The sequence below is a fragment of the Selaginella moellendorffii genome, unplaced genomic scaffold (assembly GCF_000143415.4).
Source record: "Selaginella moellendorffii unplaced genomic scaffold, v1.0 SELMOscaffold_2, whole genome shotgun sequence".
Taxonomy (NCBI): Eukaryota; Viridiplantae; Streptophyta; class Lycopodiopsida; order Selaginellales; family Selaginellaceae; genus Selaginella; species Selaginella moellendorffii.
In genome coordinates, this window is record NW_003314263.1 from 609,356 (window position 1) to 621,034 (window position 11,679).

At 42.9% G+C, this 11,679-nt stretch overlaps 2 protein-coding genes across 2 annotated transcripts; both read left to right on the forward strand.

Moving 5' to 3' along the window:
- Positions 1–1,452: 1,452 nt before the first annotated feature.
- Positions 1,453–2,459, forward strand: LOC9661797 (probable glutathione S-transferase). Its single transcript, XM_002962319.2, has 2 exons — positions 1,453–1,812; positions 1,881–2,459. Exons 1-2 carry the CDS (start codon positions 1,489–1,491, stop codon positions 2,220–2,222), a joined length of 666 nt encoding a protein of 221 aa, XP_002962365.1. The 5' UTR covers positions 1,453–1,488; the 3' UTR covers positions 2,223–2,459.
- Positions 2,460–3,255: 796 nt separating this feature from the next.
- Positions 3,256–4,857, forward strand: LOC9647171 (cytochrome P450 71A1). The gene is made up of 2 exons (XM_002962320.2): positions 3,256–4,162; positions 4,246–4,857. The coding sequence occupies exons 1-2, from the start codon at positions 3,269–3,271 to the stop codon at positions 4,855–4,857; spliced, it is 1,506 nt and encodes a 501-aa protein (XP_002962366.1). The 5' UTR covers positions 3,256–3,268.
- The last annotated feature ends 6,822 nt before the right edge of the window (positions 4,858–11,679 follow it).

The window sequence follows — 11,679 nt, forward strand, 5'->3', positions numbered from 1 at the left end:
ATTGCATCACCGACTTAGATGGCCCTTGGCGAAGACGATGCAATTGTTGGAAGGCATCATCATAGTTGTCGGCATGTCCGAAGGCACATTTAAATACGTCTGGGAGAAAACTCCAATCCCCACGAGTGGCTGCGCTCAAACTATTGTACCACTGCAACACCATCCCTTGGAGACACGTGGGAAACTCACGCAAATGTTGAGTATCATCCCAAGAATAATATGTGGCAATCACCGTGAAGTGATCGAACCAATGGAACACATCATCCCCAGGATTCCCGCGAAAGAACTCTGGCCGAACGCGAGGATTGGCACCAAGAGCAGGAGGAGTTGTACCACGTGCCGTGAATGATGCCATCAACTGAGTTTGGTTGTTCAATTTCAAGCACATAGCATTAAGCAACTGTATCAATTGTTGCTCCAGAGTCAAAGGAGGAGATTGTTGATCTACCATGAAGACGAACAAGAAAGAAAGATAAAAAAAAGAGAAATGACAAAAAGCTAGAAGGAAATGGTAGATCTAGATAATGCAAAAAGCTAGATCTAAACCAAAATCTTTAAAGGAAAGAACAAAAAAAAGGAAATGGAAAAAATTAAATTTAGACAATGCAAAAGTTAGATCTAAACCAAAATCCCAAATCCAAACACTCCTCAGAGACAATTAAAGGTGCTCAATGTGAGTGTTTGGAATATGGAAAGGGAATACAGGAAATATGCATATCAATTAGCCTAAAAACTTTAATTTATATACAAAAGCAAGTGAAACCAATCCGACGGCTATCAAAATCCCACTACGCTAATATTAATATATGGTATATACACTTAGCCCTCACAAAAAAACTTTAAAAATGATTTTAAAAACATATACTTCTAATTATTTTTATTTCATACAAAATTAACAGTTTTATTAACCTTTACAATAACTCACTCACAATTATTCTCAAGCATTTACAAAGGTCAGGAATTTCAATAAGAGCATAGGCAAATATCCAGATTGCTTCCATACTGTGAGGTAAAAAAGAGACCAATAGCAAGAACTACTTTCACAGATAGTGAGATAATTACTGGGGTATTTTTTCCTCAAGAACAGGATCATGCTGGGTTTAATTTGATGACTTTGGGCTGATACTCTTAACAGGAGGCTCTTGTATTCGAGATCACAAGTTACTGCAAAAAACAAGCAAAAATCAAAGGCCAATAAAGTGTTCCAAGAATTTCTGGATGTGCCATGAGACAATTTCCCCCAGCAGGGCTTGAGCTTTGCTGTTGGATAAGATCACCGTGAAGAATCGGCTAAGCTTCAGGCTCATGGAAGGACCACAGTTAAAATCAATCGAAGTTTAAGCCTGTTACCTTCAGCCTTCTCCTCTGCCTTCTCGGAAATTCACGTAGGTACCTTGAACACGCTCTTTATGTTATAAAACGCGACGCGTCATTCAATCAAACCTCATTCCATTCGCATTTCCAATTTTCCTTCTCAATTTTCCAGCCATGGCTTCTCGCGATCAAGAGGTGACACTGCTCAGCGCTTGGCCCAGCCCCTATTCCATGCGAGTCAAGCTTGCACTAGCGCTCAAAGGCATCGAGCACGAAGATCTCCCCCAAGACCTTGGCAACAAGAGCAAGATCCTGCTCGAATCCAATCCAGTTCACAAGAAGATCCCGGTTCTCATCCACAAGGGCAAGCCCATCCTGGAATCGGCCATCATTATCCACTACATCGACGAGGTCTGGCCCGAAACAAGCCCACTCTTGCCTCAGGACGCATTCCTTCGCGCACAGCACCGCTTCTGGAGCGATTTCATCGACAAAAAGGTATGGATTCTCTTACTAGAAATCTGCTGCTACGGGTTTCATACTCTTCTTGCTTATCGATCACACAGCTTTCCGACTCCTTGATACGATTCTTTTTGAGTAACGGTGACGCGGCCGTGAACGAGGAGTTCAACCAAAACTGTTTGCTTGTCGAGGGAGCTCTGGCGGAGCTGGGCAGTGAGGAAGAGGGCCCCTTCTTTGGTGGCGCGAGCATGTCGTTCTTGGATGTGCTGCTGGCACCCTATGCGGTGTGGATCCCAGGAGTTGAGCAAGCGATGGGCTTGAAGCCCGCGAAATGCCCGCGTTTCCACAAGCTCTTGACGGCCGCGTCCGAGCATCCCTCGGCCAAAGTGGCGCTGCCGCAAGTCGAGAAGCTCAAGGAGTATATCGCGGGCTTCTCGAGCAAGTGAGCGATGACTGTTTACAAAATCTAATAAACCTTTGCCCGACTGCCCTGGAAGAAGATTGGAGTCAAGACGTTAGTGTCCTCCTTGCAGATTGTGCTAGTCCTTGAGTTACAGAATCCCAGTGATCGCCGGAGAAGAGGAGCTGGTCTTGCCTGAGCACGCCAGTGAGCAACGCCAAGACATCCTGGATTTCTTCCACTTCCCCACTTGCCAATTAAATTAAAAAAACATATTCTAGAATTCTATAACTGTATTATTATATTTATAACTCATTATACACACAGTTCCTTTCAAATATAATTGCAATTGTTAAGCTTAAAGAGGATAAATTTGTTTAAGCCCTCTAAGTTTAATGAGGAATTTAAAATTTTCAGATTTTTAATACTTGAAATTAAAAATAAAAGTGTGAGTGCTTGGAATATAGAAAGGGAATATAGAAAATGTGCTAATCCTTAGTTACAGAATCCCAGTGATCGCCCTAGAAGAGGAGCTAACTGAAACCCTTTTAGGGTCCACTTTTAATCTAATGACTCGAATCATATCTAGTTAGTAAACATTGTTTTGAATGTTATAATTTTGTTAAACTGGAAACTCAAATTAGAATAATATCAAAACAATAAATATTCCACAAATGTGTTTCCTCAAAGGAAATTATCAAATTCGTTAAAGGAAGTTAGAGGGAATTATCATATCCAAATGATAAAGTCTCCATTGCAAAAGGTTAAATGTTAATGCCGGTCAACCCTTTACATGTGACCCACGTCACAGCGCCTTCTTCTCTAAACCCTTTAACAGTTACTTCTTATCTGACGGCTGCCATTGGGTAGATCAGAAAGTTTGCCACTCCTCATTATTATATCATTGTTATAGATGCTTAGCCATGATCAAGAGCATTTCCTTGAAGAATAACGAATAGAATGAGATTCGCAAGTAAGCATACCATGAGATTCGCAAGGCCCCTTATACCAGGAGGAACAAACTCTATGGCACAAAGAGTGAGTACCACAATGGAACTTTAATAGAGAAGAACGCTCACCTCGTTGGAGACCATGGAGTTCTTAGTTGGTTTTGCAATTCTCTTGATCTTGGTTGTCTTCTCAAGCGTGTTCTACCTGAGAGTAGCATCGCAATCGCCATCACTCCCCACTCCACTGCCGATCATCGGCCATCTTTACCTCTTGGGAAAGCTCCCTCACCACTCTCTCCTCGCGATTGCTCGAAAGTATGGCCCCCTCGTCAAGCTCCGGCTTGGCTCGGTTCCCGTGGTGATCGCGTCAAGCCCCGAGATGGCGAGAGAGTTTCTAAGAAACCAGGATCTCACCTTTGCATCGAGGCCGACGTTGCTCACCACGAAGTACATCCTCTACGACTCCAAGGACATGGTTTTTGCTCCATACGGCGAGCACTGGAGGAGCATGAGGAAGCTGTGCGTCGTGGAGCTCCTGACGGACCGTCGCCTCGCCTCGTCGCACCAGGCAAGGCTCGAAGAGCTACAGAGATTGTTAGCGAAGATCGCAAAAGTTGCGGAGACGAGCAAACCTTTCGTGCTGCTAGATCTGCTGACGGAGTTTACGTTCAACGTCATCACCCGGATGGTGATGAACAAGGCTTACTTTGGATCCGGAGAGACGACGGAGGAGCTCGCGGCCACCAGAGACTTCATCCATATGCAAGAGCAAGGAACCATTCTTCTCGGGGAGTTCCACATCGGCGACTACATCCCGTTTCTCAAGTGGTTCGACTCGAGCGTCGCCAAGATGAAAGCCCTGCACAAGATCCAGGACGAGTTCCTGCAAAAAGTGGTCGATCAGCACGTCCTTGCGAGGCAAAGCAGAGAACAAACTCAAGCTCACGATGGAGGTGGAGATTTCGTCGACACACTCTTGTCTCTAGACTCTCCAGATCCAAACAATCAAGCTAGAAACATCAAGGCACTCATCCAGGTACTCTAAAAGGAGAAAGAAAGAAAAAATCCATACCTTGGAAGTTCTTCCATGTTGTGTTCTTACTCTTTCTCCTCGTCTAGAATCTCTTGGGAGCTGGAACAGACACCTCCATTACCACGATCCAATGGGCAATGGCGGAGCTGCTAAACAATCCCAGAGCCCTGGAGAAAGCACAGGAAGAATTACGCGCGAAATTCGGCAATGCCCGCCAGGAAATCATCCAAGAACACGAGCTAAAAGATCTACCATACCTCCACGCAGTGATCAAGGAGACCTTCCGCCTCCATCCGCCAGCGCCGCTCCTCATCCCCCACCAATCCACCCAAGACACCACCGTCGCGGGCCTCGCCATCGCCAAGGGCACGCGCCTCTTCGTCAATGTCTATGCCATCGGCCGAGACCCTGCCCTGTGGAAATCCCCCGACGATTTCCTCCCGGAGCGGTTCCTGGGATCCAGCATTGACGTCCACGGCAAGAATTTCGAGCTCCTCCCGTTTGGATCGGGACGGCGCGGCTGCCCTGGCATGGCGCTGGGATTGATCACTGTCCAGCTCGCCCTCGCGAATCTGCTGCATCGATTCCAGTGGAGCTTGGCGCCGGGCGTGGACGCGCATCCCATGGCCGAGTGCTTCGGCGTCGTCACCACCATGGAAATCCCACTCCGCGCTCGAGCAAGCCCTAATAAGGATTGATACGTTCTAAATATTTTCAAATGTATTCCAGGTGAAATTCTAGTGTTTCTTTAGTTTTTTTTTTTTTTTTTTTTTGAGCTTTCTTTTTCTTATAGAGGAAGGAACCAGCTTGGATCAGCAAAGCTTTGTATAGTTTCTGAATTCTTTTTTAAATCTCCTAATGCTTGAATTGCGAAGGAAAGAAATAGTCAAGCGACTAATGTACAAATGAGCAGTCAATCTTTTGTAACTTTGACAAGCTTGGTTTGGTTGTTAGCAGGATTTTTTGTGCAAGAGTTTAAGTTCTATTTGATATCATCAGCTTGAGTTCTATTTGACTGAGCATGTATAAAGTCTCACTGGGGTTACAAGGGGCAATGTGGTGTAAGAAATGGAAGCAACAGGCCTGATCATCTTGCTGCTCCTCACTGTTTCTCAGGGTAGTTATTGTTGATGAATCTTTTCTTTTCCCGTTTCATTGACAGCTTTCTGTGGATGGTTTCAGGTATGTTGCCTGAGCAGGCGGTAGCGTTTAGAACACTCAAGCAATGTAAATCTCTCTCTGGATTCATCCTCTCAATCACTGCTATTGGTTGTTGTTTTTGCAGTCTGTCCACAAGTGTGCACATACACTTCTGTTGTGTGTAATGGCGTGACCAGGGATAGAGTCTGCTATAGCGACTGCAACTTACCAGCAAATTGCACTGGATGTAGGGGTGCTTGCTCCTGATATGGAGCACAATCTATAATAATCGCCAAGGTGAAGGATGTTGTGCTTGTATTTTGATCATGAATTTACTCTGAGAAAAATGCATACCTTTAGAAGTTCTTCTGGGTTGTGTTTTTCTTTCCTCTGCACTTGGGAGCTGGAACAGACACGTCCATCATCGCATGCATACCTCAGAAGTTCTTACGTGTTGCGTTATTCTTTTCTATTTTTTTTCCCCGGAATTTCGGGCAGTCCCCATTTCTAGGGTTTCTCAATTCTAGGGCTTCTAGGCATTCACCAGTCCCTCACGCCATACAAGTAATTTCCCCCCACGTTAACATCGCCTTATGCGGGCTGGACTTCTGCGATGATTTGCTCGGTTGTATGCCACCTTTTTAGTATTGTTCGCTCTGATAGATTGTGCTGAGGTGGCAACCAAATCTGTAACTAAAAGGACTTTTCTATCTTTAATTTGAATGGCTTTTGTGAAGATGCTTACTGGACAATGTGCTTGATCCTTGCCTTTTGACTGAGGGGATGGAGATGCTCCTTTCTCCACCCAGCAGCAAAGTAGCTCTAGATTTGAGCATATTTGATCCTCAGCAAAGTGAGTGGATGTAAACATTTTTCTTGGATAGTAGTGTGGGTGTTATTTTGAAGGTCAGAATGCAGTTAGGCAGGATTAAGAAAGTGATTTTCAAATTTGGGCATCCTGAGTGCAATAAAGATCCTAAAAAATATTCTCCCACCCGGATTTAAGAAAAAACTAAATGTCATAATCAAGTTAAAATTTTTCATTGTGACTTCTAAAAAAAAAGGATAAATAGTCATAAAACAAAAATCCTTTTTAACTAGTCATATGTATGTCTCAATGTATTTATATATGTATATATATTTCTACTAGCAAAGAATCTAGTTACTCTGGACTAAATAGAAAAAAATATTCAAAGATGCTTCATTAGGATAATGAACTTTATAAGATTACGAGGAAATGAAATTTATGGTGTGCAATTTGTAAAGCAAGCTAAAAGCGAGTTACAAAGGAAGACAAAAAAATTGAAACAAATTCAAAAGAATTCAAACTAAATAAAACGAAATCCAATAAAGACAAATGAATTAAAACAAATTACAACAAAAACAAAAAAACACGTGGCAGCTCGTGATTGGCTCGGAAATACTTTGAGCAGGGTTCTAGAATATTCACTCGCATCTTTGGGGGGTTGTGAATAAGCCATGAATGGGGCAAATGCTGGCGGGATAATCAGCTTTATGGCACAGTTGAGCGCAGAGCAGTGACGGAGAGTCATACGATTCAGATAGAAGTTTCTGGTGAAGTACTCAGTGAGAGAGAATGGCAAGGCCGAGGTGAAGTACTCAGTGTTTTTTTCGCTGCAACGAGGAATGGAGGTTCATCGTCAAGCCGAGACTGGGATGAGAACAGATCCTATCCTTTGCAATGTCTACGTGGGAAATGCACATGTACGTGAAGTGCCAGGTGCTCAAGAGGTGTGATACCATTTGGTTTTATGCCAGATCACGAAAAGTTTTCCTTGCAACCTTTGTTTTCACAGTGAAAGATATCCAAGTGGAGCCAGCACTTTTGTGGCTTCTCAAGAACGCTAGCCCGGAAGGACAAGAGATAACTAAGCTTGTGAGACGACAGGACACTGATACGTTGAGCCAGCTCACGGCCCTGCTTGTCAGGGAGTTATCTTCAAAGAAGCACGTACTGGCTGCTTGCTCGCTCTAGTTGCGAACAAGACATGGGCAAGGAAGGAGCTGCTGGATACCTCTCGTCCAAAAGGCAACGAGACCTCTAAACAAGCTCGTCAAGAACATCAACGAGGAGGAGCCAGGGACGATCAACGTTGCTACTCAGGCGGCATTAGCTCTGGCTGTAATTAGTTTGTTTTCATTTGATGTCGTTTGATTTCGTTTGAATTCTTGAATTCGTTTCAACTCTTTTTAAAATCGTTTCAATTTGTTTGTCTTTGTTTGTAACTTGCTTTTAGCTTACTTATGAATTGCACGCCATAGAAAGTATCTTTGAACTTTGCTAGGTCCATCTTAAATATCTAATTAAATTTCTAGATATTTATGTAAAATTTTGTATGTTAATTGAGATTATCAAGGATTGATAGAAGTGAAATCATTTGGAGATCAGCCAATATAAGTTGCTAAAACTTTCAAGCTAATGACAATAAACAATTGAAATCTTTTCTATATGCATTTGCATGTAAATCTCCTCACTTGTGCTGGCCTTGAAATATGTTCTCTCGATATCATTCCAGTTAGAGGCTCACTAGCTCAGCACAATGGGAAAACCTGACAATTTTCTCTATTAGTGTTAATGCTCAAGCAATTGAAACTTTTCCATTCTGGGAGCACATTGAGCTTGACTCATTTTCAAAATGTACTGCACCATAAACAACACATATGGATGATATATTTTCAATATTAAACATATATGCTGTATGGTTATTATAATTCTTTTGATGTGCTAGTTTATAAATAGTATAATTTGATGATTACTGCATTTGTATTAGTTTCATTAGCATTTTCAAGGTCTATATTTGTATGAGCTTCATTAGCATGTGCTATGTTTGTATTAGCATCATCAAAATCTGAAGTAATTTTTGCATTAGCATCTTCAAAGTTTAGATTAGTTTCTTCATTAGCATCTTCAAGGTTGTTATGAGTATAAATATGTGTGCTAGTGTCAATAGTTAGAAGCAACTGGTGACATATACCTCTTAATACTTCGCAAAGCCGAAGCATACTTGGTAGGGAGGAAGTTGTGTTCAATAAGTAGCAGTAGAAGTGAAGCATGAATCTAAAAGAAAATCAAAGTACTTATCTCAAATTTTTCATAGATTTCATGTATAGGTTGTGCTCCTATTTTGCAAAATTAGTCTTCATTTTATTTTATTTTTTTATTTTTTCCAGTGTAATAATGTGAGTTTTGGCTTTTATTGGCCTGGAAAATGTATGCTAGTCCTTTGTCTAGATTTCATTTCTTGCTAGATTAGTGTTGATGAAACTTCCCTTCCTCTATAGTTCAAGGCATGTATTGGTGAGCCTGTGACATGTTCACATTTTATTTTTTTGTTTTATTTTTTCCAGTGTAAGAATGTGAGTTTTGGCTTTTATTGGCCTGGAAAATGTATGCTAGTCCTCCATCTAGATTTCATGTATAGATTTTGCTCCTATTTTGTAAAATTAGTCTTCATTTGATGAAGACTAAGATTAGTGTTGATGAAACTTCCCTTCCTCTATAGTTTGAGGCATGTATTGGTGAATGAGTCTCTAAAAAGGGACATAAAAAGGACTAATACATAGCAAGTGTTAGGACACATGGAAGTGTTAGGACACATGGAAGTGTTAGGAATGAGTTCAAAAAGAAGTTCGAGCAGGAGTCCAAAAAAAAGTCTGAGATGGACTTCGAGAAGGAATCCAAAATGGAGTTTGATATAGACTTAAGATAGACTCAAGATGGAGTTTGAGATGGACCTGAGATGGAGTTTGAGGTTGAGTTTAAGATGGAACTTAGATGGAGTTTGAGGTTAAGTCCGAGATGGAGACCGAGACTAGATCCAAGGTCAATTCCAAGGTCAAGGCCAAGATCGAGATCGAGACCGAAACCGAATTCGAGACCAAGTCCAAGTCCAAGTCCGAGTTTGAATCTGAGTCTGAGTCTGAGTTTAAAGGTGAAAGCCCAAAATGATCATCTCCCAGACCCTAAGGGGTTTGGTGAGCTCCAAAAGTATAGTAGAAGGAGGACTTCAGTGGAGCTAATTTGGCCAGGAAAGGCCATTGTGACCAAGGACGGTTATACTTATGTAGTAGGTGATTATATAACCATTGAGGAGTCCAAGGCTAGAATAAATAGATGAATAAGTGGGGTAACTTGGTGAAGTGTTCAAGAGCCAGCTCTAATTTCTCCAGGAGATCTAATGGTCAATGCTCTCAATCCAAATGTGGGTGGCACTACCTACTTGGATAACTAGCATGGCTCATCAGAACCTTGCTCTAGCCATATGGCTAGGGCACCCAAAGGCAGAAGGTGGGGAGAGTAACCACGAGGCTCATGTAGAGCCATGGTGTTTCGAAATGTTGTCCCAAAGTCTTAGACTGTGGAAAGGAAGAAGAGCAGTCCTCTTGTGTAGTGACCAAAGGTATGGTCACGTGGTGAGGAAGTCCCAGATGTCAATGGGATTTAGTGGTTAGGCTTTCAGGCCCTGACTTAGTGGTAGTGTTGGCAAGCACTGCCGTAGGCAGAGTGGGACTTGGTGGGGACTGAAGAAGGGACATTAGGAAAGGGTGTTCCCCATGTCTTCAGACATCCTAAGGGTGCTAAGCTATGGTTCTAGAATGACCACCCATAAATGGATAGCCTAGTCTTTGAGAGATGGGATTGTAGTATGGGTGGTCTTGGACTACTAATAAGACAAGGGTAAATAGACATGACTTTAGTGTAACAGACTAATAAGTTGGTAGTACCTTTGGGGTGTCTGTTAGGAGATTGGATATATAGAGCACTTGGACTAAGTGCGAAGGCTAAGTGGCATAGATACCATTCATGGGGATAGCATGTCCCCAAGTTCAGAATAGGACTTATAGAGATTGTGAGTGAGACTCCTCCAAGTGGTCAAAGATGTGGTTAAGTAATTAAAGTATAATGGAAAATTTAGTCACTTACAATTTGATTGAAATTGTTCCTTAGTCCGGCTTTTATTGGTGGTTAAGAATATCACCACTTGATATTGGCATTGGAAGGTCCCAAAAGTGGGTCCATCCTCAAGGAGTAGCATGTCGAGAGGGCATGATTCTCCACTTGAGTTCATACATAAACGTGTATGCAATGTGATGGATAGAAAGGGGCTAATAAGGGAATGATTTTAAGTTCTTGGGAATAATAGAAGGTTTTCCTCATAGAGTTGAGGATGTGATCTATATAAGCGTTTGACTTAGTAAATTGGCTAATATAGTTGTGGTAAACAACTATTGTTAAGATCACGAAAATGATGGAAACTCCTAGACGATAAAGGAGTTATAAGATTATCCTTATATAATTAAAGATGGTGCTCAAAAATTTGAAATTGGAATTAGTGACTATAGGAGGTCAAATATGGATGAGGACACGGGTCTTTGAAATGATAGCCAGGGTTAGTTTTAATAAATGCTGGAACATCCTAGGGAGTTGGGGGTGTACTTAGAGAGGATGAGTTAAAATTTTCATCATATGGATAGATAGTCTTAAAGGGCAAAAGTAACCCACATGGAACAAAGAATAATCAAGTGTTAGAGTAACACTTGCAAAGAGGGTCCTTTTGAGTTGAATATAAAAAATTGTGTTCTAGCAAGCTAGCACCTCAAAAGTAGCCATGTGTAAGGAACCAACTTTCCAAGGTGTTGTAGGCTAAAGGATCCCCGAAAGCATGACCAAAATGACAAAGAGTTCATCGGATGGGACCGAATCAAAGATTGAGTCCAAGACCGACTCTGAGACCGAGTTTGAGATAGAGTTCAGGATCAAGTTCGAGGCCGAATCGGAGACCGAGTTTGAGATCGAGTTCGAGACCGAGTTCGAGATCCAAATCAGGTCCGAGACCGAGTCCGAAGTCGAGTCCGAAGTCGAGTCTGAGATCGGGTCCGAGACCGAGTCCGAAGTCGGGTCCGAGATCGAGTCCGATATCGAGTCCGAGACCGAGTCCGAAGTCAGGTCTGAGATTGAGTCCGAGTACTAATACGGGTCAAGGGGTGAAAGCCCAAAGTGTGCGTCTCCCAGGGGGGGGGGGGCGGGGGGGGGATGCAGGGGGCTTCCAAAAGTATAGTAGGGATAGTGAGGTCTAGGAACCAGTCTTGAAGGAACTCTCCAGTGGTGCTTCCAAATTGACTTGAGGTTGAGATTGGGGCCGAGGGTCCTTGGGTGGGAGTGAGCAGGGACTTGGATGGTGCCAGAGGGGCCACCCCAAGAAGTGCTCAAGAGCAGATCCCACTCCCGAAAGGGAAACCGACTGCGGTGCTCCCGGCTCATGTGGAGTGGTGTCCCACTTGAGTACCATATGGCTCATTGGGCCCCGCCCCTTCCTAGGGGCTTGGGCCTTTCCTTCGGGGATGGAAGTGGGGGGGGG

Excerpts from the sequence above, each read along its gene's own strand:
- LOC9661797 (XM_002962319.2), top strand. The coding sequence starts at position 1,489 with ATGGCTTCTCGCGATCAAGAGGTGACACTGCTCAGCGCTTGGCCCAGC. Across the intron at positions 1,813-1,880 it reads GCGATTTCATCGACAAAAAG|CTTTCCGACTCCTTGATACG; the intron begins GTATGGATTCTC and ends TCGATCACACAG.
- LOC9647171 (XM_002962320.2), top strand. The coding sequence starts at position 3,269 with ATGGAGTTCTTAGTTGGTTTTGCAATTCTCTTGATCTTGGTTGTCTTC. Across the intron at positions 4,163-4,245 it reads ACATCAAGGCACTCATCCAG|AATCTCTTGGGAGCTGGAAC; the intron begins GTACTCTAAAAG and ends CTCCTCGTCTAG.